Source organism: Panthera uncia, chromosome C2 (assembly GCF_023721935.1).
Source record: "Panthera uncia isolate 11264 chromosome C2, Puncia_PCG_1.0, whole genome shotgun sequence".
Classification (NCBI taxonomy): Eukaryota; Metazoa; Chordata; class Mammalia; order Carnivora; family Felidae; genus Panthera; species Panthera uncia.
The window spans coordinates 64,974,664-65,000,443 of record NC_064810.1 but is presented as its reverse complement, the minus strand read 5'-3'; the positions used below and the strand labels follow the sequence as shown (position 1 = coordinate 65,000,443).

The 25,780-nt window shown below is 42.9% G+C and overlaps 1 protein-coding gene across 3 annotated transcripts in view; it reads left to right on the top strand.

Annotated features, from left to right (window-relative positions):
* FSTL1 (follistatin like 1) overlaps positions 1-25,067 on the top strand; it is a 59,241-nt gene extending 34,174 nt beyond the window's left edge. The window contains exons 3-11 of one of the 3 annotated variants that reach the window (XM_049629437.1): positions 446-550; positions 2,790-2,919; positions 3,764-3,796; positions 5,114-5,244; positions 9,825-9,943; positions 11,300-11,412; positions 11,750-11,860; positions 14,244-14,320; positions 24,945-25,067. In XM_049629437.1, the coding sequence (XP_049485394.1) occupies positions 446-550; positions 2,790-2,919; positions 3,764-3,796; positions 5,114-5,244; positions 9,825-9,943; positions 11,300-11,412; positions 11,750-11,860; positions 14,244-14,320; positions 24,945-25,052 (927 nt within the window). In that variant the 3' untranslated portion in view covers positions 25,053-25,067. Of the gene's footprint in view, positions 1-445; positions 551-2,789; positions 2,920-3,763; positions 3,797-5,113; positions 5,245-9,824; positions 9,944-11,299; positions 11,413-11,749; positions 11,861-14,243; positions 14,321-14,842; positions 15,013-17,451; positions 20,056-24,944 lie in introns of those variants that run through there. The other 2 variants (XM_049629439.1, XM_049629438.1) reach the window with 2 other exon arrangements.
* The last annotated feature ends 713 nt before the right edge of the window (positions 25,068-25,780 follow it).

Sequence of the window (25,780 nt, the reverse complement as noted above, 5' to 3'; positions counted from 1 at the left end):
TCCTTTCCTTCTCTGGCTGCTGGTGTTCCTGTTGCTGCACTTCTCTGTTGCTTGCTAAATGTCTCTTGATTTGTGAGTTTCCTCAGAGAGTCATGGAGCTTCTTGAGGACAGAGTCTGTGCCTGTATAGCTATATACTGTAGTGTTGACGTTTAAGGACTGTTCGATGACCATTTTTAAAAGAAAGGAAACACATAAGAAAGAGTCTCTTGCTCTTTAAGAAACAATCTGAGGGACTCAGAGGTAGCTGGGCCTGAGCTGGAGCAGTGCCAGCAAGTCTGGTGCTGGCTGTTGGGGACAGTTTCTAGCAATTTCAGAACTCTTCAGTAACCATGAGCTGCAACTCCAGACCAAGACCTGAGACTGAAAGATAATCGCCACCAGTGGCTTATGCCATGAAGCCCTCATCTCAGTGACCTGGTTTCCGTTATGATTTTGTGTTTTAGGAAGAACTAAGAAGCAAATCCAAGATCTGTGCCAATGTGTTTTGTGGAGCTGGCCGGGAATGTGCAGTCACAGAGAAGGGAGAGCCCACCTGCCTCTGCATTGAGGTAAGTTCTGAGGCCAGGAGCCAGAGGACAATAGCCAAGGCCAATATAGCTACCTTGCTGGAGCTGCTAGTCAGCAGAGCAGTGCCAACCATGTCATCATCTTTATAAAAGCCTACCTTGGGGCGCCTGGGTGGCTCAGTCGGTTGAGCGTCCGACTTCGGCTCAGGTCACGATCTTGTGGTCCGTGGGTTCGAGCCCCGCGTCGGGCTCTGGGCTGACAGCTCAGAGCCTGGAGCCTGCTTCGGATTCTGTGTCTCCCTCTCTCTCTGCCCCTCCCCCGTTCATGCTCTGTCTCTCTCTGTCTCAAAAATAAATAAAACGTTAAAAAAAAAAATTAAAAAAAAAAAAAAAGCCTACCTTGTCTATATGAAAGACAAGGGATTTTCATCCCAGACATTAAAAACAATCTGTAAATGCAGGAATATTTTTTCTTTTTTTAAAAAATGTTTAGTTTTATAAGATTTTTAAGTTACAAATTTAACAATTGCTTTATAGATGTCAGATAATACAGGTATTTGTATAAACATAAAATTAATAATCTTCCCCATAACCCTCAAATCCAATTAGTCTGAGATGACCAGTGTTAGTGGTTTGGTATAAGTTTCTCCACTTTTTTTTTCTGTGCTACTATACACATACAGGGTTGCCCCCTATTTTATACAAAAATGGAGTCATAATAAATATTTTGTAATAAAATCATATTCATGTAATAATTTTCCCATAGATGGACATTTAGGTTGTTTCATAGATCATTTACCACTGCAAAAAATAACATCCTTGTGAAAATATCCTTATGTACTGCTGCCTTTATTTCTAGAAGATTGATTCCCACTAGGGCTTGCCAAGTCAAAGGATATGCAAGTTTTTAGAAAAATACTAGATGAAATGAAGACTTTACAAGGTTGTGTGTTGTTTTTTTTTTAATGAAGTTTAAAAAGCAGTGTGAGCTTTCGAGAAATACTTCTTTTGTAACCAGGATTCTGACAAGTTCTCCCTCTTCAGGCAAACATAAATACCCTGGATATGTGTCCTTCCTTCTCCTTTCTACCATGCCAACACAAGCCTAGGAATATATCTGTCTTTCTGCAAATAAATACACCCGCTTTAGTCCCCAGGTGAAGAATCCTGATTCATTGTCCCGGAAAGGAAGTCTCCCCAGCTCAGACGCCTGAAAAACAGATCCATTGGGAACCCTAGGTGGACCTCACTAGAGGAGTGCCTGGCCACTGTGTGGTAGCACAAGCCTGTACTTAGAGTTAGGAGACCTAGTATCTAGTCTTGCTTTGACCACATGTATTTCTGTGATTTTGAGCAAATTAGTTGCCACTGGATGCTGTGAAGGCAAGGGACCATGTTTGTCCAGCATGTAGGATACTTAGTAAGAACTCAGTAATAAATACTAGTTAAATGATGTTTGTCTTCCCGGGCTTTGGTATTCTCCTCTAAAGTTGGAGAGGTTGGGCTACCTTCTAGCTCCAGTGTTCTGTGTTTCTTCTCACTACATCTACTCTTTCTTGATTCCGTGCCTTTATTAGGGCTGAGCTGAACTGGCTTCCTCCTTCCCCCCTTTCAAAAACCACAAAAAAAACTAAAGACACTGAACTTGCCTGTGACCATGGCCCTTTAAATAGCCAAAGTAAAACTGGGTTGCCAGGTGAACTTTACTCCATTTCCTTGTCCATAATGATTCTCTGTGGTACTTCACAAAGACCCAGGCATCCCCACCCCAGCCTCATAAGCGGCATTGTGAGATCAGGAGAAAAACAAAATGGCTCTGAAATACTATACAAAGCAAGAAAGCAAAGATCTTTCTAGTTAAACCCCAGAAGAACTGAAGAATTCGTGTGTGTGTGTGTGTGTGTGTGTGTGTGTGTGTGTGTGTGTGTGTGTTTGCCTGCCTTTTGATTTGCACATTCCCCACTCTCAGCTCTGGCTCTTTTGTGTCATAGAATGTTGGCATTTTAAGGGATCTTAGAGCGTCCAGAGACATTGAGTGACTTTCTCCAAAGTGACAGAGAATCCAAATTTCTGACTTCCAATAAAATGCCCTCCGTGCTAACTTGATAGGGTCAGGACAGTCTATTTCTTCACTGAATAGAAGAGATGACCCGAAGCCAGGATCAACACGGGGCCATGCAGGGCTACAAAGACCCTAGACCCTAGTAGGGAGGCTCCCCACAGGATGCATGTGTGTGCTGGTGCCCCGACTGCACAGACCTCCTCCTCGGGTCTGTTTCAGCAATGCAAACCTCACAAGAGGCCTGTGTGCGGCAGCAATGGCAAGACCTACCTCAACCACTGTGAGTTACATCGAGACGCCTGCCTCACTGGATCCAAAATCCAGGTTGATTATGACGGACACTGCAAAGGTAAGAAGTGCCTCCCAACTCCAGCCAGAGGAGCCAGAGGACAGAGCAGTGTGGCCTGGTTGCCCAGAGTCCTCTCCACTTGACCACAGCACCCGATGCCACAGAGACCACCCAGCTACTTGGAGAGGCAGCCTCTTGGCGCTCATGAACCTACTGGGTTTGCACTGGATAGCCCAGGCCTCTGCCCAGGGTTTCCTGCGTCAGAATCCCAAGGGGGGTTCCAGTACTTTCTGCAGTAGATAGGGGACCATGTCAATAGTCAATAATAATAAGGAAGTGTTTACATGAATTCTATACCTTTTTAAAAAGTAGGTGAATTTCACTTTTTAAATTTGGGCACCTCTCAGCCCTGCTATATATATTTCCTCTATTTTGCACTCAAACCACTGCCATTCAGATAAGATTGGAGGGGGTCTCAACCTCCTTGCTAATTAGATACCAGTTCCTTACCAAACAGCAGCCCTACTCAGCCCCTCTCAGCCTTGAACTGCCCTGGAGAAACAAGCTGTTTCCTGTGTGTGGGTCTCCACTCCATTTCCCTCTCTATAATAATTCCATATGAATTCTCCAAGTCCCAGCAACGCAACCCTACCCCACAAACCTAATAGGAGGAGGTTTGAGACTACAGGGCAACTCAGTGGCCTAAAAATGTGAAACAAAGCAGGGAAGAAAAGATCCCCATTCATAGGCCCTGGAAGAAGGAAAGGAGACAGGAACCCAGGACCAAATGATGAAAATGTTGCAAGTGGCCCCTGTAGTGTGGGATGATTTTAAACCTAGCAAAACACAGACATGTTCTTTTGTCTTCATTCTGCATTATGCATTTTCTCCTTTTGTCTTGCAGAGAAGAAATCTGTAAGTCCATCTGCCAGCCCAGGTGAGTGTCTATTTTTCCTACAGTGTGCATTTTAGGGAGGAAATTCTTTTCATGAAGGAATTTTGTGTTTCACATTCCCTGCTGAAGCCCATAAGATCTGTGTGTTAGAACTTGTGAGCCAGAACTGGTCATTCCTCAACACAGCTCAGAAAAGCTGCAAAACTGCATTTTTTTGTGCTTGACATTTGAAGCAGCTGGTTAGGTTGGAATGTTGGCTATGTTGTCCATTTTTGCTAAGTAGTGATTGCATTAAAAGGACAGGAAAGCCACTGAGTCTTTCTTTCAATGATCTGTAAGACATGCTGATGTCACAGGACTAACAGAATCAGAAGGCACAACTTGTTTGAAAGGGGATCATTGGAAATGCAAGTAGGACTTTTTCCATGATTTTCTATGAATAAAAATTAAAATTTCATTGTTACAGTTACAGAAGATTTAGCATATACTTTTCTTCAGATCTTTGCAATAATCTTGTGAGGTAGACCTTATTGTAATGACCTCATAGGTGAGGAAATTGATGCTCAGAGAGGTTAAGTGAGTTTCCTGAATTACACAGCTTAGAAGTGGCAGAGTGGGGAAAATTGCCCAGATTTACATTCCTCTGGCTCAGGGCCCTTTTCACATCCCAACATGTGTTGTCTTCCAGAAATTTCCTTTTGTCAAGGCTTTCCTTTCTCTTTTACCTCATCTACCCAACTCTCAGTCCCACCTGTTATTGCCATGTGTCTTAGAATAGCTGTCCAGAGCAGGGTTTCAGCATGGCCCTTTCTTGACCTTGTGTTCTGTGGTTTAGGACAAAGGATAATGCAGACAGTGTAAAATTTTAAGTGGGAGAAGATTTGATAGACCCAGTTGGTAAAAGGAAAAAGCTATGGAGAATTTAAAATCTTGTGGCATAAAAAATTGTCATGTGCTCCTTCATTCACTTATTATTTCAGCTCATCTTTGAGCCAAGAGAGCTATTTATTGATTGATTGATTGTTTTCCCCCTCAGCTTCCTTAGTTAATGAAAATAGTCCTTTATTTTTCCGCTCTGCGTTTTTCTCACCTAAGCAACATAATTTCTCTGTTTCAATATTCTCAATTCTTATAATTTTTTTAGAAACATAAGCTTGAATCCTTGCTTAGATACTTTCTAATTGTGTACCCTGGGTTGACTCCTGTAAAATGTGTGTGATAATCTCGTGTCCCTGGAGTACTGTAAAAATTCAATGAGATGTCACATGCAGAGCCCCAGGCACTGAACCTCCCATGCAGTGGATGCTGGGTGACATTGGGGTCTCACTGCTCAGCTGACCTCACTCCCTTTTCCTGCAGTCGTTTGCTATCAGTCCAACCGGGATGAGCTCCGGCGTCGCATCATCCAGTGGCTGGAAGCAGAGATCATTCCAGATGGCTGGTTCTCTAAAGGCAGCAACTACAGTGAAATCCTAGACAAGTACTTTAAGGTAATCCAGAATTGGGGTCAAAGACTCTTCAGCTCCAGGGGCACCTGGGTGGCTCAGTCGGTTAAGCATCTGACTCTTGATTTCAGCTCAGGTCATGACCTTGTGGTTTTATGAGTTTGAGCCTCATATTGGCTCTGCGCTGACAAAGCAGAGCCTGCTTGAGGTTCTCCCTCTCTCTCTGCCCCTCCCCTGCTCGCACTCTCTCTGTCTCAAAAATAAATAATAAAATAAAATAAATAAAATAAAATAAAATAAAATAAAATAAAATAAAATAAAATAAAATAAAAATAAAAAGACTCTTCAGCCCCAAAGAGATACTTCCTCTCCCATCACCAGATCACATCTCCCCATTGTTCCATGAAGCTGTGACAGTTGCTTTCTGGCCTGCTTGATCAGTGGGATTCCAGCAGTAGAGCCCTTGGGATCTAATGTACATGTATGTGGCCAGGTTCTATCCCCCTACCCTGTATGTATCCCCCTACCCTTTACCTTATAGAGCTGGCTGTTGATACAGTATACCTTTTGATCTCACCTATACCTAAGCCACTTCAGCATCTTTCCCACCTGGTCTGACATTTCTCTAAATCATTAACTTGACTGTCCCTGGCCTGTAGAGTGCTTCATCATCTAGGAAGAGTCAATGGACTGGCATTTCATGGTTCCAGGATTTTTCATTAACCTAGATATTGCTTGTCCCATTATTTAGTTTAAGAGACAGGTTGTTCCAATTGGAGATAGGAGAGATTCTGCTTTGAAAAAGATTGGAAATAGTATTTAGCAATGAGTGGAGCTCCCATGGCATGGATATTTCTCAGAGAGCTTGAGACAGTTGTTGGAAGAAGCAGTGAAGGGTGCTCTTCCAGCTGATTGACAAGAACACAGATACACACATACATACATCATACCCAGAGATAAAAATACCACAAGCAGAAGCATGCACACACACATCCCACATAGAGAGATGCACACCCCAGACAGAGACACAGCTACTCACAGACACACATTCAGATACCCACATTCCCACATAAGCAAAAAGCTCCCTTTACTTACAGACACGCATCTCTGGGTGGATGCCCTCAGATGCTCATCTGCAGATGTACATGTTCCCAGGTGCCTCCAGGGCCTGCCATCTCAAGCCCTAACCTGCCTGCATTCAGGAGCAACCCCAGGCACATGAAGGATTTCTTGGCAGCTCTGTGTCAACACCAGCCTAGTCTGTGGATTCCTCTTTCTCACTGACATTAATGGACCCTACAGATAGAGAAATACTGAATGTTTGGTCATTTCAGAGTTTGCTTGTGTTCCTGTCTTTAGAGAGCTCTCTCTCCTGTGGCAGAAGGTATGTCTCTCTGGGTTCCAAGTGTTTGAAGAAACAAGCTCCCTTGGCTCTTGTTCATGTGGACAAGAAAGCACAGCCCTTCTCAGTCTATCCTCTATGTCAACCCCCCAACATTATAGGGCCCTTGGGGCAAGGGTGGTTCCTCATCTACACAGAAAAGCGTTATAGTACTGAGCCAGGAGAGTCACACAGGAGCAGAAAGAAACTTGAAGAAATTGATTTTTCAGAAGCTGAGTGAGCAGCACCTGCCAGGTCATTGTATACAGTGACTTTGCCATGGCCATGAAGGCCCAGGAGGCCACTGGTTCCAAGGGGCCTCTTGGGACCTTGTAATCATTCTTAGTGGCCTCTTGGTGGCACCCTGCCTCAGGCATCAGTGACACCTGCTATTAATTTGATTCTCAAGTGCTTGGGACCCACGCCCCCCTTGACGCCTGTCCACCTGTCCTGGCAGTAACTTCTCTAACAGGCCCCTATGTGAGACCCCTTGAGAAAGTGGCTTTCCTCTAGGGCATTCTCACTCCCGACCAATAAAGCTTCATCATGACTGACACAACGCTCGCTTCTCCCAGACACTCTGGGAGTGTCTTCTAAGAAAACAGGGATTTTACTATCTATTTTTTGATGATTATTGGAGTCCTGTGTGGTGCAGTCGTCAAAGAGAGATTCCTTCCCTCTAGGCAAACAGCTGTCTCTTGGTGAGAGATCTGATATCTCACAGAAACTGTTTCTGAACCAGTGAACTGCCCTCTAACCCAGCTGGCATTCCTTACGTCAAAATTAGTTGAAAAGAAAATCTAATCAGAATTTGGATAAGATGAAAACCAGACTCTCACTTCACCTAGTAATTCATTAATGATTTCTTAAGTAAAAGTGTAACAGAATGAAGAGGGCAGGCAGGTGGAGAGAGCCTTTCATGGCCATGTCATACACACACACCCTCTCGGTGGTGGACTCCTGGTGGCCAGAGCCAGAATTGGAGCCAGACTTCTTATCTCCTTGACTCTGGTATCATGTTCCCCATATCACCACAGATGCTGTGTGTGAGTGAGTGTCTGGCCTAGCTCATCCTCTGAACAGTCTCCAAACTTGCAGTAAGCCCCAAGCATGGGTTTCGTATCACACATCTTCCCGCCTTTCTACAACCCTACAGTTACATAGAAGAAAAGGGTGCTACATCACATACAGAGCTGGGAATTGCAGGCATACAGAGGTACTATGCCTTTTGTAAGTGGTTAGCTGAATAGAGGCTGAGTGAATTAGGTTGGTTCGTTGTCCAAGATCAAAACCCCCTAAGTATGCCCCCCCTCCCAGGCAGTCCAGGCTGTTTCTGGGGTGGGTACCAGACCTCTTTTCCTATGGATTCCACATACAGCGCTGGCCTGGGGAGACCTGGCTGGGCCCTTGTGAGATGAGCGTGCACACAGGCTGGCCCTCCCCTCGGCTTCAGGCCTGGATTGTGGCCTGAGTGAACTGTGTGCACTCAGCACTGCCTTTTGGGAGCTGGCTGGGCTGTAGCCACCAGGTTCCTGGTGCCCCCAGGCACTGCCTGGCACTGGGTCTGCAGCCATGGCTGCATGGCTCGTCTTCAGACTCTCACTCTCAACAAGCTGTGATGGTGTTGGGGTGTGTGAGGGCTGCTTCTGTCTGTCCAGCACTTGCAACGTTTGTATTCAAGAAAGTCCTATACTGCTAAGAATGACTCCTGCCCAAGCTTATTTCATTTCTCTCCATTAATTAATCAAGACTTCACAAGGTGAAGGGCAGTTTCCTCAGGGGGAACATCTGAGACCTGTTCCTAGAAAATTTGTCAAGAATGATAAAAAGGTACTAAGCAAGGGCTGACATAGTTGTTTTGTACATGCCTGTCATTATGTATATCATGGAAAGATTTACAACCTTATAGCAGAGTACATGTGACACATGACAGGCATGGAAGGAGAGTCCCTTCTACCGGGAAGCCTGGACAGACTTTTCTTCAGAATCCCTTATATCATCTGGTGAGCCACCTTCAACGTAACATGGGAATGCTGATAATTTCCCAGGGCAGCAGTCTGAGGCAGCCTATGGAAAGAATTTTTCCTAAAAACATTTTTCCTCCATTGGAACTATCTAGGAGGGCAGCAACATCCAACTTAGAATTTGATGGAAACTTGAAATCGACACCCTCTTCCAGCAGCTAGGGCCTGGGCATTTTGAATGGTCCCAAATGGCTATGGTCTGGGTTTAGCACCTTGCCAAGGAGGGGATAATGCCTGAGCTCACTATACCCTCACCTTGTGCTCGTGGGATGTCAGGTAGGTCATGAGGACAGCCTGTGTCGGTAAGCCAAGGACACCTACACATGTCTGTGGTGGGGCCCAGAGCAGAGGGGTGGACCACCCCTGCCTGCAGGTTATCAACTCGGGGCCTTTGCTTGCGACTTCTCACTGCTGTGCTTGGTTAGGGGCACCAGTGTGAATGTGAAGCATGACAGCAAGCCAGGGAAATAAGCAGCAAGAAGTGGTTATGTGACTCCCAGAGTGAGCTCTGAGGGTTGCCTGCATTGTTGTTCCCAAGTAGCTTGTTAGAAATATATATCCAGGGGCACCTGCGTGGCTCAGTCAGTTAAGCATCCGATTCTTGATTTCGTCTCAGGTCATGATCTCATGGTTCATGAGATCAAGCCCCAAGTTGGGCTCTGTGTTGACAGCATAGAGCCTGCTTGGGATTCTCTCCCTGCCTCTCTGCCCCTTCCCCGCTCATGTGTGCATGTGCGCACACTCTCTCCCTGTCTCTCAAAATAAATAAATAAGCTTAAAAAAAAAAAAAAAAGAAATAGACATCCTGGGCTCTGCCACAGAATCTGATTCATAATGTTCATCAAGGTTTGAGAGCAGGGTATGGTGGCTGGCTTGAACCCAGATGTTAAAGAGGAGAATGTCTGTGGGACGGTGTCAGGGATGAGGCTGCAGGGGGTTCTCCAGCACCCCAGGTGCCTGGGTAACACAGGTCTGTGTTCCCACTGCCTTCTGAGCAGGGTGTGGGTTTGAAAGGCCCCCAGTGGCCTCTGCCCACACACTTTCAGTCTCTCATCTTGGGGTGCTGGTACCTTCTCTGGGGCCCCAAGTCTTCAAGCCTTTGTTGCAGTAGGTGTGAGGCCAAGGCAGGGTTGGAATGGGTCAAGAGCCAAAGATGGGTCAAGCTGAGAGGGAGACAGATTACAAAATGTTCCTGAAAGTGCTCTTTATCCCCTTTCCAGAACGTTGATAATGGTGACTCTCGCTTAGACTCCAGTGAGTTACTGAAATTTGTGGAGCAGAATGAAACTGCCATCAACATCACTACCTATGCCGACCAGGAGAACAACAAGCTGCTTAGGTGAGTGCAGTTGAGGGGTCAGGGAGGGGCCCATGAGGGGAAGGCTGGATAGGAAAGGGGATTTGAACCCCTTCCTACCTGCAGAGGGGCCACCAGTGCCAGTGAGAAGTAAAAAGCAAAACAGGAATTCTGTCCTGGTCTATTTTGTGAACATTATGAACTAATATATTGAGCACCACTGGTATCTGATCAAATAGTTGTTGTTTTGCCAGAACTTACAAGGAATAGAAGAATGTAATTTTAAAGTAAATTATCAAGGTCACGTCAGAGCAAGTGTGTTTCTGAGTGTCATGATAATGTTTTAATGGTTAATTTTTGGAAGGAATTATATCACCGTATTATTCAACTATAAGTCTAAAATAGCTTTAGTTCTGACTTTTAAGATAATTGGTGTTATTTCATATAGAGAACCCTAACTGTCACAAATGTAAGCATGTCCCTGTCCTTTTCTGATATTATTCCAGAGCAAATATTAATAACAATTAACCCCTAAGAAACTTCTGCTGTGGCTCCAGTACATCAGCAAGAATTAAAAATAGGAATAGCACCTCTTTTGTTCAGAAGAAATATAAAGCATGAAGCCCAGATTCTAGAATGATTCTCCCTTAGCAATATGCCATGGCCTTAGAATATAGTATCTGAAAATCCTTCATATTTTGATAACTTGAAATTAGATAATATTTTATTTTAAAGATCAATGTTTGATCTTCATAACATTCCAGTTAAGGAGGGCTCCCTGTCCTCATTTTACAGATGAGAAAACAGGCTCAGAAAAGTTGAAGAACTAGCTCAAGGCCATTTGGGTAATAACTGATTGAACCAAGGCTCACATCCAAGCCAAGGGGAGAGTGAGGGAACTAGGATTCCATAAAACTTTTCTAAACATTTCTCTTTCTAGATAGTGATAGTGATAATGCCTGCTTGAACTCCATAGTCTTTCAGATCCCATATTCCATTCCTATCATCTATTTGTCTCCCTTCTGTTTTGATTTTCCTAGTTTGGTTGACTTGACCAGTACCATGGGGAAAGGGAATTGCTCACAGAAGGTGCACAGGTAGTGAAAACATATGCCAATCAAAGTGAACACAACCATTCAGGAAACTTTAGTCTTCTTGGAAGAACATTTGAACAATGTAAATGATCTGACATCAAGTATAACCAAGTAAAGTCTGGATGCTCACAGGAGTCAGGTTGGATGATAGTTGTGGGAAGGCATGTAGAAAGTTCCTCAGTTAGCAGTTGTCTCCTTGGCCTCCTCTGGAGGCCCCACTTGTATGTGATCCCAATGCTTAGGTCCTTTCTGCGGGAGTGAATTCAGGGTCTTACTGACACATTTCTCCTGTGTTTTGTTTCAGAGGACTCTGTGTTGATGCTCTCATTGAACTGTCTGACGAAAATGCTGACTGGAAACTCAGCTTCCAAGAGTTCCTCAAGTGCCTCAACCCGACCTTCAATCCTCCAGAGAGGAGTATGCTTAACCTAAGAAATATGTGGAGTTGAAGGGAATGAGGGCATTTGGCAGGGGGCAGGGGGAGGGGCAAGATAGAATTGATGGAACTTTCCAGAGCTTGCTAAGAAAATTCCCTTTCACAATTCCAGACTGGGCCCCAGCCCATCAACTCTATGCTGAGGTTAGGATCCAACAATCTTTGGATCAATGGCATCATTTACTCAGATATGGTGCCTCTGAAGGTTAAGCAGAAGCAGGTCTTGTCTGGGAAAAGGGTAAGGTGCACAGACGATGGCCAAGATGTCCTGTTCCACTGTCACCCTAAACTATTGCCCCTTATTTCTGGTCCCAACAGAGTGTGCCCTGGAGGATGAGACATATGCAGATGGAGCAGAGACCGAGGTGGACTGTAACCGTTGTGTCTGTGCCTGTGGAAACTGGGTCTGCACAGCCATGACCTGTGATGGTGAGCTGTGCCCCAGGCAGAAAGAAAGGACGGCAGGGAGAGGGCTTCCTTTGTGAACTCATCATGAGAGAAGTCAGGGTGGGGATGATGGAGAAGAGGGCAGTGGCCAGGAGCAAGGAAACTGGGGAGCAAGTGACAGACTACAACCTATAATGTTGGAGCACCCAGTGGGCAGCACTGGGACAAAGCACTTAGGCCAGACGCATTACGTTTGAAAATCACTCCAGAGGCTTGGCATAAGAGAGGTTTAAGACGCAGGGCAAGATCAAATGTTGATGTGAGATTGGAATCATCATAATAATAATGAAAGCAAATACTTAGTGAGAACTATGTACCAGGCACTCCACTAAGCACTCTACATATTAACCCACTTGATCCTTATGACAGCTTGGGAAATCTTATATGTAAAAGACTTAGGTGGTTGGAAAACAAAATGACTCCTGCTTGCCACCTATATCCAGCAGAGAAAGGAAAAATGTTCATAGACCCTCTTTGAATTAACAGAATTGGATAATGCCTAAAAAAAGAAAGTTGAGACATGGTTAGGGTGGATTAGAGAGATAGAGGTGTCAGAGAGTTTGGGGGACCAGTGCAGAAACCAAATGGCATGTTGGAATGATGCCAAAGATCAAAAGAAACTCTTGAATCAAAGCCAGGTTATAGGGGAAAAACAGGCGTAATTCGGAGTAGAGGAAAGACAGAAAAGGGTGAGATCAGGTCTAGAATAGAGAGTCACATTGGGTTTGAGAAGAAAAGTCAGTAGGAACCAAGCCCCAATCTGGAACCACCAGATGGGGTGAACTTAAAATTATACCTTAAAGAAACTGAGACAAGAAAGAACGGGATGGTCTTAGGATCATGTTCAGGAAGGTCAGGTAAGAAGGTCAGGAAATTGGGAGACAGAGGTCAAGGACCCAGAAGATGTTTTTCTAGATAAGAAGCCTAGGCAGCAGCAACAGTACAAATGGAACTCAATTGTACCAGGGGATCCCTAGTCTTTTACTGCCCAGGACCAAGTCTCTTCTCAAAGTGGGAAGGCAGGAAGCCAACACAATTCCAGAGACAAATGGAAGAGTAGGAAGAGGCTGTTTAGAGACAGAAATCCTAGAAATTTCTGGAAGTCAAAACTAAGGGTATCCAGACCAAGTACACAGCAGCTACTGAAGCCAAGAGAGAACATTTCAAAATACTACCCCAGCCTGCCTCCATCAGGAAGCATCTTACATTCATCTTCCCCAAACCCCCTGCAGTAGCTCCCCACATCTAACTGCTCCTGGCCTGGCTTTGTAAAGGTAGCCATCCATTTCTAAGATAGGCAGTTGTTAAACATCTGCCTTATGGAATAAGCCTGATCACCTGGATAATAAGCCCCATCACATGCATCAGACAAAACCCAAATGATCACCTCCATGGGACAATGCCCACTTCCACAGCCACACTGGACAGCTCGTCCTCCCTCTCTGGATGGCCAGGTTTAGAGCCCTGTGTGGGTATAAAGAGCACCACAGATGGTGGTGCCCCAAGGTGAGCATGTCTTGGTGTGTGGGCCACGGAGCTGAGAGAACATTGTAGAGGCAGCACTCCAGAGTCAGTACCTGAACGTTAGTCTGGTCTTAGATCAGAAATCTCAATGGGGCAAAGAAAAAGTGACATCAAGATATAAAGCCAGGTAGAGCCACAGCTGAGGGAAACTGCTGTGATTAATGCCAAACTCAGGAAGGCATGGCGGAGCAGTGTTTCCTGACGGCAAACACTATACTTGGTAAATGTACAGAGTCTATCCCAAACCTACTGAATCAAACCCACAAAAGAGCAGCTTGGGAACCTCCACTTTTAAGATATATTCTATGGGTTTTTTTTTTTAATCACCATTTAAGTTTGGGAAACACTGCTAAATATAGTGGCTATCAACCCTGCCTGCACATTGCAATCACCTAGAAACTTTACAAAATCCTGGTGCCCAACAATAATTAAATCAGAGTCTAAAAGTGGAATTTAAACACGTGTATTTTGAAAAGTTCTCCATGTGAATGGTTGAGAATCCCTAGCCCATAGGAACGTCCTGAGTCAAGACCCAGATATTCCCCATAGATTTTACAGCAGGGCCAGTGCCTGGCATGGATATACGTGCTGGAGCAGTCGGAGACACTAGGAACAGAGGCCGGGGTCGGGGGGTGGAAGAGATTGCTTGGTTCACAGTGTGTTACTTTGGAGGTGTCAGTTGAACTGGGACACTTCATATTCAGAGATATGCAGGCGGTTCACCTCTCCTTCCATAGGTTAAATGGGAGATGAAATTGAGAGCCTAAAAGGGAGATATTGGTAGGATCCCTAACTGGCTTCTATCAGTGAGCACTGCCCTGAGCTTTGGTTCTTCTTCCAGGAAAGAATCAGAAGGGGGCCCAGGCCCAGACAGAGGAGGAGATGACCAGATATGTCCAGGAGCTCCAGAAGCACCAGGTGAGTTGCAGACTCCATGCTGGCTCAGGTATTCCTGCTGCCACTAAGCCCTTCTGCCATTCAGGTATCACCTAATGCTCCAGATGTCCAAAGAGCCACTCTGTTCCATACAATAGGTCCTGAATGATAAACCTATGCTATCAAACCATGATACGGACAGTTCCCTAATGGAGTCCTGTGTGGTCCAGCAGGTCCCAACAGATGTAGGTTACAACTTGGTAAATTGCTTTATAAGCAAGAATTAGCCAGGTGGTGATTTGCAAATATGTTGGAAGTGGTTTGCAAATGAGCATGGTCTATGGAAGTGTTGCTGCTTCCTGTCACGACCAGTGCCCGGACCTGAAGACTGTGAGCTCCTTGAGGGCAACAAGCAGGAAATAAGTGAATGTGGACCACAATAAAAGATATTTCAGTTAAATGCCAAGCTGGTTAGAAAACAGCCTGGGATTTTCAAAACCGAGAGAACTTAGGGGTTCTGTTTCCTGGAGACTTGAGAAGATAATAAATAAGAATTCTGTTCAGGTTCTGTATCATCAAGTTGAAGATCTTCTTGGGGAAAAGGCTTTTGGCAGAATAGCGATTCACTGACATAGATGGTAAAGGCCTGGAGAGAAAACATGGATGTGCTGGACTCTTGGGCCTGTCTTGCCCCTGATTTACCATGTAGTTAACAAAGGACATTGTGCCTCAGATCACCTGTCTCTACACTGGGTCTGTTATACAAGCCTTCTCTCTGACTTAAGTTTTGAGAGAATCTAACAGTCACAAGAGCTGCTAAACTATTGAGATGAAATACTTGATTTCAAAATAATTATTAATATTAATAATGCTCAAAAATAAAATTGCTCATATTTATTGATGGTTTTTATATGCATTTTGTCATTATTGTCACTCATAATATAGAAACCTCATGTCAGTTTTGTTTTGTTTTTTAATTTATTTCTTTTGAGAGAGAGGCAGAGAGCGTGAGTAGAGGAGGGGCAGAGACACAGAATCCAGAGCAGGCTCCAGGCTCTGAGCTGTTAGCACAGAGCCCAATGTGGGGCTCGAACCCACAAGCCACGAGATCATGACCTGAGTCGAAGTCGGATGCTTAACTGACTGAGCCACCCAGGCACCCCCCTCATGTCAGTTTTTTAAGCAGAAGCTCCCAGCCTTTTGTTTTTCCATATTTCATCAGTCTTGAGTCTCCAGATGAGTGCAACCACATAAAAGAAGAAAAAAAAAACTTAATAGGAATTCCTTTCCTCTGGGGTGGGGAAATGATCAGAGTAGACAGTGAGGAGTGGATTATAATAGCTAACATTTTTACATGTCTGTTTTATGTGAGTTCCCTCAGAAAGAAGACGCTAAGGCAAGGACTTGAGTACAAATAGTTTATTTGGGAAGCAATCCTAGGAGACACTAGACAGGGAGGTGGGAAGCCAGCCCAGGAAGGGAAGGAAGCAATAAAGAGCGTCTACCAAGGCATGTTACCACTGTGGGCGTGTGGAGCTTAGTCCTATTGTGGATCTCTGGGAACAGAGTTCCCATTGCTGAGGGGGAAGGGAGAAGGCACGTTCCTACACAAACTCTCATCAGCCATTGGCAAGGGCTGCCACCAGCGACATGAATTCCCTGGCATTTCTGACCTGCCAACATGTGTGGGCAAAGCAGGCTCCAGCAGCCAGAGAAAGCCTCAGGCAGAGAGGTGCAGGTGCTGGCAGTAAGAAGCTGTACCCGTGTACTGAACTGCTAAAGGCAAGGGGCTATGGATGGAGAACCAACTGTGTCTGCTAGATGCCAGGCACTGTTGTTTTTTATTTCCTAATTAGTTTTTTTATTGAGATCTAATTTATATACCATAAAATTCACCCTTTTAAATATACAATCCAGTGGTTTTTATATATTCACAAGATCATCAACCATCACTATTACCTAATTCCAGAACATTTTCATTATCCCACAAAGACACCCTAGGCCCATTAGAAGTCATTCCCCATTCTGTCTTCTCCCAGCCCCTGGCGGCCACTCATCTACTTTCTAACTCTATTTCGATTTGCCTATTCTGGACATACACAAATGGAATCATACAGTATTTGGCATTTTCTGTTTGACTGCTTTCATCTAGCATTATGTTTTCAAGTCTATCCTTGTTATAGCATAGGTTGGCACTTCATTCCTTTTTATGGCTACATAACATTCCATTGTATGGATATACCACATTTTGTGTATCCAGTCGTCAGCTGATATTTAGGTTGTTTCCCCTTTTTTGCTATGATGAATGATGCTGCTAGGAACATTCTTGTTCCAGTTTTTGTGTGGACTTATGTTTTCAGGTCTCTTGGGTATATACCTAAGAGTGCACTTGCTGGATCCTATGGTAACTCTGTGATTAATCTTTTGAGGGCTGCCAGACTGTTTTGCAAAGTGGCTGTACCATTTCACATCCTTGCCAGCAGTGTTGCTCTTTTTTCACAAACTCACCACATTTGTCATTGTCCATTATGTTTTATTTTAGCCATTGTACTGGGTGTGAAGTGGCATCTCATTGTAGTCTTGACTTGTATTTCCCTAATGACTAATGACGTTGAACATTTTCTCATGTGCTTACTGGCCGTAAGTAAGAAAGGCTTCTTTGGAGAAATGTGACACTGTTGTAAGAGGTGGCACTTTATTACCCTCACTTTGTAGTTGAGGACATTGAGGCACAGAAGTTTTTATAACATGGCCAAAGTCCCCCAGAAAATAGCATGTCCGTGACTCAAGTTCAGACAGTCTGCCTCTAGAACCTTTGTTCTTAACACCTCTCTGGACTGGGATCCAGAATATCTTGTAGCACTTGCATCTAGTATCCTTTTCTTCATTTTTAAAATGAGGATAATCATGTTTGACCTGTTGTGTCACAGGCGTTCAAGTGGGCTCAGCTACTAATTCAGTGACAGCCCCTATGTGACCATGTCAAAAATAAGACCTGATCTTTGCCCTCAGGTTCTTCTCATCCACAGAGGAGACAGACAAACAAACAGAATGAAAATTTAGCACAAGCATGGATCTGTCAATGCTATATAAAGTCTTGAGGACTAGATAGATACCGATGATTCTTTTTTTTTTTTTAATTCACAATGCTTATTTTCTCCTGCATCTCAAAGGAAACAGCTGAAAAGACCAAAAAAGTGAGCACCAAAGAGATCTAAAGAGGAGGCATCTGGGAAGGGCATCCAGAGCCTGGCACCTTCTTTCACTTCAGCGCTGAGTTCAGTATATCCAAGTGTCTGCTACAATTGCCGAATCACCAGTATTTGCTTGTATAGCAATGAGTTTTATTTTGTCTATTTGTTTTGCAGTAAAGGAAATGGGGGTGGCTGGCGAGGAGGGGAAGGGCCATAGCCTTCATTTCTAGGAGTGCTTTGAGAGAAACTATAAATGGTGCTCAGGGGCTGGAGACAAGTAAGGAAACTGCATCAGGGTTGGGAGAGGAGCAGATCTGAACCACGGTCGGCCACGGCTATAAACGTCCTGCAGGGAGTGCGAATGATGCCAGAGAGAACTTTGCAGGCTGCCCCAGAGGAGGGGTCTGGCAGAAGCCCAGTGGAGAGGAACACATTCTGCGTCCAGCCCTTCCTGTCGCCATCAGCATAATAGACGTCCAGCATCTGTGCTTCTCATGGTCCCAACCACTGCCTCTAGATACACAGCCACCCTTCTCGTTACCCAGTTGTCCCTTAGGCTTGGAGTTTCTGGGAGGGTGCACACAAATGATGCAGATACTTGTATAACTTTGAGCCCCTTAGAGACCTAACCAAATTTTTAAGATACTTTTTACCAAAGGTGCTATTTTTCTGTAAAACTTTTTTTGGCAAGTTGACTTCATTCTTCAATTATTATCATTATATTATTGTTGTGTTTTAATATTTTATTTTCTTGACTAGAAACAGCTTTTGTAATTATTTTTCAGTAGTCCTGCCATTTCAAAGGAGGGAGAGTTTGGGGTTCTTTTCTGGTGCAGGGACCACTATAACCAAGACTCCTCCCGCCCTGCCACATACTAGATGCAGCCCAGAATTGTGTCCCCCTGGCTTCCAGTGGATCAGCAGTCTGCCAGCAGGTGCCTCAAACAGAAGCCAGGGAATACAAAGCATCTCCATACAAAGCTTTTAAGATCTAAAAAGCTAATTTGTTTCCATTTATTATGATAAGTTCATGCAAATCAGTATTCCAAAGAATGGAGACAAGTGCAGCTAAGCAAGGCTTAGATATCTGTGCTTAGATGTCAATATGTTTGTTGGTTCACCACTAGGAGAGTGATTTGGCCCTATCTCTTCCTATTTCTGGGCCTCAGTCTCCTCAGTGAGCAAGTAGGAATGCATTAATCTCAATTTGATAAATTACAAATTCTCTGGTTCTGATCATTGGTCCAGAAGGATACAGGTTCCTATGACTTTCCTTCTCCTTAGGATAAATGAAACCTTACTGTTGCAACAAAAGAGTCAGGTGGCCAAAATCCAGATGACCAAATCTGACCTCAGTCTGCACGGCTGCACTGGTTGTGCGGTGATGTAGTACCCTCTCCGGTAATGTCTGCCCAGGAAGAGAATGGGAAGGAGAACTACTCCACTTTGTTGAAACTTTTGCATTCCATCTTTAACCTTCTTGGAAACAGAAATAGCTTTCCCTTTCAAGATGAGGACAAAAGGTGGTTTCACCTTTTAAGAGGGGGGAGGGAATGGAAATTGAGTCTTAAAACTGTGATTGGGGAGAAGACCATTGTTCCTGTGTTTTGGACTCTGTGATGATTAACCCCACTATTTACCATGTATAAGATGCATTTGGAATAATGAAGATTAAAAACTTGACAAAAGCGCTCATCTTCAGAAAGCAGATGGGGAATTGTATAGATTGCACTGCATGGGCAATACTGAGAACGTTGTGCTGAATGTGGAATTGCCTCTAAACAAGTTTCCTTGTTCTCCTTTGAAAGGAGAGCATTCTGTTTTGTTTAGAATTCTGACCTTTTAGATACATCCCATTTGAAAGCTCTCTTTGAGCCCTACTTGTGCACTCTGAAATGCACCTCCCTGTCCACTTGTCTTGGAGAGCTCCCACAGCACACCTTGATCAAGTTTTGCCAGCTCTTGGACATTGAGACAGAGGGCAGGCGTGCCAGTTTGTTTAAAGCTAGAATCCAGAGTGTCTCCTCACCAGTTACATTTAGGACAGTGGCTGCCATTTAAGATTACCCTACCCTGCACCACGGAATTCCCAAGAGCAAATCTGCATTCCTCCTGTAAATATGGACGCTATTGTCTGCACCACAGAATCACACGATCTGATGACCATTCATGGAAAGCTGCTAAATAGCCTAGTTTGGGGAGTCTTGCATGGAGCTTTGTATGGAGCAAATAGGATTAAATTGGGTTCAGTTCCTCCAGCTCTCTACAAGCACAGGGCTTAGACTGCAAGCTTCCTTGGGCTTTCTCAATGTGTATATGATTTTGTTAATATATTGCAGTGTCTGTTAAGATTCAGTGTTCATGGAAACCTTCTCACATGCCATGACTCTGGACTCCATCACTGTTTTGGGAAAGCAGGGCTTCTCCACCTGCTAATAAGCCCATGTGAACAAGTCTGAATGTCTTTCCTTTACACTTAAGTTTTTAATCAAATGTCAAGCAGCAATTTGAACAGGTTTCTGTTGCCTATGTGTTTGTGAAATGTATTTGTATTTAGTAGGCTTCCATATTGCATTTAACTTGTTTTTGTAACTCCTGATTCTTTTTTTCTTCCCTTTTTTTTTTTTTTTGGATACTATTGATAAATAAAGAAATTAAAATAGTAATTGTGTTGTTTTCCTTCCCCTGAATTAAGACTAAATAAAGTTGTGAGAACATTAACCATTTACCTCATAAAAGTCGATTTGGCTTTCAGGAGCCTTAAAAGAGGTCTGAAGAGTTTTTCCTAATAAAACCTTGGGACTGCAGCTGGGAGGGCAAATTTACTTAGGGACTGACAGAACAAGTTTATTTAAAAGGATCCTGGAGGCACCTGCGTGGCTCAGTCAGTTGAGCATCCAACTTTGGATTCAGGTCATGAATCCAGGTTCGTGGGTTCAAGCCCCACATTGGAGCTCGAATTCTGTCTCTCTCAAAAATAAACATTAAAAATTTAATATTAAAAAATAAAAGGATCCTGGACGGTGGGTCTGGAGTAGGAAATGATGAGAAGTCAGAGAGCATTCCCTTTTTTTTTTTTTTTAATTTTTTTAATGTTTATTTTTGAGAGAGAGAGACAGCATGAATGGGGAAGGGGAGAGAGGGGGGGAGATACAGAATCCAAAGCAGGCTCCAGGCTCTGAGCTGTCAGCATAGAGCCCAATGTGGGGCTTGAAGTCACGAACCCCAAGATCATGACCTGAGCCGAAGTCAGACACTCAACCGACTGAGCCACCCAGATGCTCCCAGATAACATTCTTATATTGGGCAGAGGTTAAACTAAATGGCTCCTAAAGCCCCTGAAGGTCCTATGAGACTGGAATGAAACCAGGTAAGGCTGGCTGCAGGTGAACCTGCATGAGAAGCCAAGTCAACCTGGAGATGTGGCACAGGGTGCCAAGGTCTAACTGGACAGCCTTAATGGCTTTCACCTGATACATACCCCATAAGGACAAACATTTCCAAGTGAAGTGAATGTTGGCTGGTTAAAACCTATTCTGCTCCACCTTGGAGACACATGACCATTACTTGCTTTCTGCCTCCCTACCCGAGTCTTACAGATACCATGCACTCCACACCCCCAATAATTATGTCTTCCAAATGTGCTCATTCCAGTTGGTTGAGGTTTACACTTTCTTAATTTTAATCTTCTGTGGAGAAGTCTTGCTTCTCCAAAATTACAGCCAAATCCCTTGATTGGATTTGGGGTATTACTCAAATGTTAATCAAATATTAAAAGGCAAACTCTGGTTATGTTATTGCAATAGACTACTGGTCTCATTAATCAGTTTGATTCTTCAAATCTTTATTCTCAGAAGGAATTTTAAACCAAATTTGAAGAGTACCTTGTCCACAGTCACTTTTAAATTCTGGCTAGCCTCCCCCAATCTTCCATGCTCTGGGAACACTGCTTTTACAATATTTATGTGTTAAGAAGTGAAAATGAATTAAAAATAGCCTGAAAGAAGCTTAATTCAGATGGTATGGTTCCTATAATCAAATGTGTTATTATGAATTGTGCAAATTAATACAAATTACTTTGATTAGCTTTAGTTTTAGAGTCCCTGTGTCAAATTCTCATCAGTCCTCTTGAATTATCTCTGAAATAAGGGGGAGGAGGGAGGAAGGAAAAAGAATGAATGGGTGGATAGCTCCAAGCAGATGCCATCAGAACCCTGGAGTAAATGTAGCATGGATGTGTGATGTGAAGAGGAAATCAGGACCACTGCTGGAGAAGGCTATTCCATGCTGGACCACAGGAGGCATCATGTTGCTGCCCTAATGAGACAGTCTTGCTGTCAACAGGAGGTAACTGAGTTCATTTTTAAAAATTATTTAACACATTTATTATTGAAAAGTAATATGGTAAAAAAACATGGTAAAAAAAACTGTCAAAATGCAACTAAAAAATCCATCCTTTTGGGGCACCTGGGTGGCTTGGTTAGTGAAGTGTCCGACTTTGGCTCAGGTCATGATCTCAAGGTTCAGTTTGTGGGTTTGAGCCCCGCATTGGGTTCTGTGCTGACCGCTCAGACCCTAACCCGAATTCTGTGTCTCCCTCTCTCTCCCCATCCGCTGCTGGCACGTGCTCTCTCTCGCTCAAAAATAAATAAACATTAAAAAAATGTTTTTTAAATCCATCCTCTTAGAGGGTGTGTATATTGACAAAGTTGCTTATAATTACTGATTGTCCTTCAAAGAAATTATACCTATTTACATTCACACCAAAAATATACAACTTAGCATCTATTTCCTACATTTTTGCAAGCATTGTGTCCTTAAACTTTTGGGCCTCTGATAGAGAAAAAATGGTAATTCATTTTCCTTTATTTCAAATTTATTTTATTACTCCCTTTGTGAGATTGAGCATCTTTCTATAAATTATTGGTTCTTGCCCTTTTCTTTCTTTCTTTTTCTATTGGTTCTTAGTCTTTTTCTAATTGGTTTGTAATGGTTCTTCATATATTGTTATTAGCCCTTTGTTATGACGGTGGCTAGACCTAGCAGTAGAAGCTCGGTTAGGAGGTGATTTCAGGAATGAGGTGAGAAATATGGTGATCTGAATTAAGATAATGGCAGTGAGGATTCACGGAAGGTTTAGGAGGTAGCAGGAGTTGGCTATTGACTGTCTATGGGAGTTAAGGAGGAGGTAACAGTCCAGAATGACTCCAAGCTTCCAGCTTGGATAACTTGGTAGATAGTCATGCCATTTCCTGTGATTGGTAAGAGAACAGAAGATACTGCTTGGCTGGGGGAGGAAGGAAGGGAGGGATGGCGGGAGGGAGTAATGGAAGGAAGGAAGGAAGGAAGGAAGGAAGGAAGGAAGGGAGGAAAAAATGAATTACATTTTCCACAAATTGAATATGAGTTACTTTAAGACATCCAAATGGAGATACCTTGTGAGCAGTTGGATAGATTTCTGGAAGAGTTTCTGGAAGAGCTCTCAGCTCTGGAGGTACAGATCTGGGAATACACAGTGTAGAGATAGTATTCCTTTGTGTAGACAAGATGGCTATGGAAAATGTATCAAGTGAGGAAAAAAAGAAAAAAAATGTTGAGTTGAGAAGGTCCATCATAATGAAAGAAAACTCTTTGGAAAAATTCTGGGCTTGTATATTTCTCCTGCTTCCTCATGGCATCATTAACAAAAAGTGCACACAGAAAAAAGGTATAATGGGTTGAGTTCATATATGAGATTCATATACACAGCACGTAGAGAATTCACATGGGAAATGATACTGTGGATTCTATAGAGAGGTCAAAACTTAGAGCACGTATGGAACGGAGTAATACAACTTGCTGGAAAACAGGCTAAATGAACGTGGGAGAAAACAGGAAATGCACCCTGATGGTTATCACTGGAATACAGAGGTCTTATCTGACCTACTGTGGTCAGATATGAAACACCCAGAAACTGGATAAAATGAGGGCCTATAAAAAGAATGTATTGCCAGGAAAATAAGAGACAAGATTGTTAACGGATAAGAATGCAATATTTAACTGGGAAACTTGTATAAAATTGTCAAAAGGATGAAACATGTATGAAAGGAAATTTTTGCCTTTAAAAGAAAAGGGACTTTATCCTTCTAATTCCTAGCCTAGTTTTAAATTATACAAAGTTAGCAGAATTTGTCATTTTCCAAGGAGCAGGGACAACTCAAAACAAAATGATCCAAAATTCTTCCACCAGACTCCACAGTAAAGCTGGTAGCCAGTTATATTTATATTCTCACATATTCTTTGTGTTTTGTAAATGCCAGTCATCCCTAGTCTCATGTTTCAACTTCTTTCTAATTGACCTGTATCGTAACAACATTCTTGTGATTGATACCTTATGGAGAGACAACATTATGTTTAACAACCAGGCTTCCTAGGTTTAAATCCTGTCTCTGCCTGACCCTGCCCTTCATACTCCTGGAAGTTATTTAACCTTTCTGTGTCTGGTTCCTCTTTAAAGAGGCATAATAACAGTACTTAACTCATCCTTTTTCTTTTCTTTTTTTGAGGATTCAGTGAGCTAATGTATACAAATTTTTTTGAATAGTCCGTGGCACAAAAAGAGTCCTATGTGTCAAGTATCATTTATTATTATCAATTATTTTAACCTATTATATTTTCTTATAAGTCTCACAATGAGCCTATGAAAAAGATATTTTATAGATAAGGAACATACAGTTCATAAAATTTTGGGAACTTGTCTAAGACCATACAACTAGTGAGGAATAGAGTCAGGATTCACTGGGTGGGTCCCTCTCATACTCATTCTATCTTGCTGCAATGTTTCCCTTTATTTTATTTTATTTTTTTTAACCTTCAAGATTTTAATTTATAATTTAAATTGTATCACAGAAATCATACATAATGTGTTTCCCTTTATTTTAAAAATCATCACATCAATGTGAATCACTAATTCCTAATTAATGTTCTCCATTATGTAGTTGCTGAGCACATATAAGTAATTTGTAAGTTCCTTCATTTAGTTCTAATAACTATGTAAATCCTTTCACTTTTTTATTTTAAGTAGATATGTGAGTACAGTTCAGGCCAGTCCTCTAAAGTTCCCTGAAATGTGATCCCTGGTCCAACTTGGTCTCCCCATAGAGGATACATCCAAGAATCATGCCAGCCATTGTGGGTCCCCCACAACTTCTAGCACACATCTCAAAGTTCTGTCCTGGTGAAAACTTACCTTCAGAATGCAGCTATCAATCTCCCTGGTGTGCCTTCTTCCTGTGACATTCTACATGGAGGTTTCACAAGCAGATATACATCTTATCTCCACTGAAATTATTTCATCACCCGAATCCACTGATTCAAAAAATTCAGGTTGTCAACCAATTAACATCTCTGGTTCTTTGACAATTTTCTGTGTTGGCTTTTGTCTTACATGACTTTTCCTTGTCTCTCCCATAACCTAATCTTGATTCCTACAGGGCCCAGGACAGATGTCATCCTCCAACCCCCACCATTTCCAAAGGGAACAAAGGAGGAGAATCTGCACAAAGAGCATTGAAAGGAGAGATTTGGAAGGTGACGTTTAGGAATAATAAAGACTGAAATCAACTGGACAAATCAGAAGAGTTTAAGAGTTAGTCTCACTTTCTTTGACTTTCCAAGATTTCTGTAGCCTTTGTCCAATAATGCCCAGAGAAGGCTTTTAGAAATATAATGATCCCATCTATAATCAGTTTTAGGAAGATGTCCCTTAGGTCTCCTTTTGTGTTGGCAAAGTGCCCATGTAATCTCAATACCAAGAGCAAAAAAGTGGCTTACAGGAAACCTGATCTGCCCTGACTCTCCAACAAATCATCACTGAAGCACCACATCAATGAAACATACACAATGTAGATAGTACATCAGGCTTTCAATCATCTTTCATTTTGCAGTTAAGGTTGTTAAATTCTACTCAGAGCATTTAACATGAGAGAGGCATAAGGTCAAATGAAAGTAAATCTTATAAATGAAACAGAATTAAAGATGAAGAAATAAGACTTAAACATGCAGGCCTGAGAGAGACAAGATAGGGGAGCTCTATAGTTTCAGGCAGCATCCAACACACTGGACTTATTACCTCATTACTTTTTCTTGGTTTATGACAGATAAGTGCTGAGAACAAAAACGAATATCATCCACAGGAGAAAAACAGGAGCTCCACTGGCTAAAGGCAAGACAGTTTGCTCTTTGGGTAGATGTTATTCAAATCTCTTAATAGTAGACATACATGTGGGGATACTTTATCCCTGTAAAAAAGAATGAAAACATGGTAGGC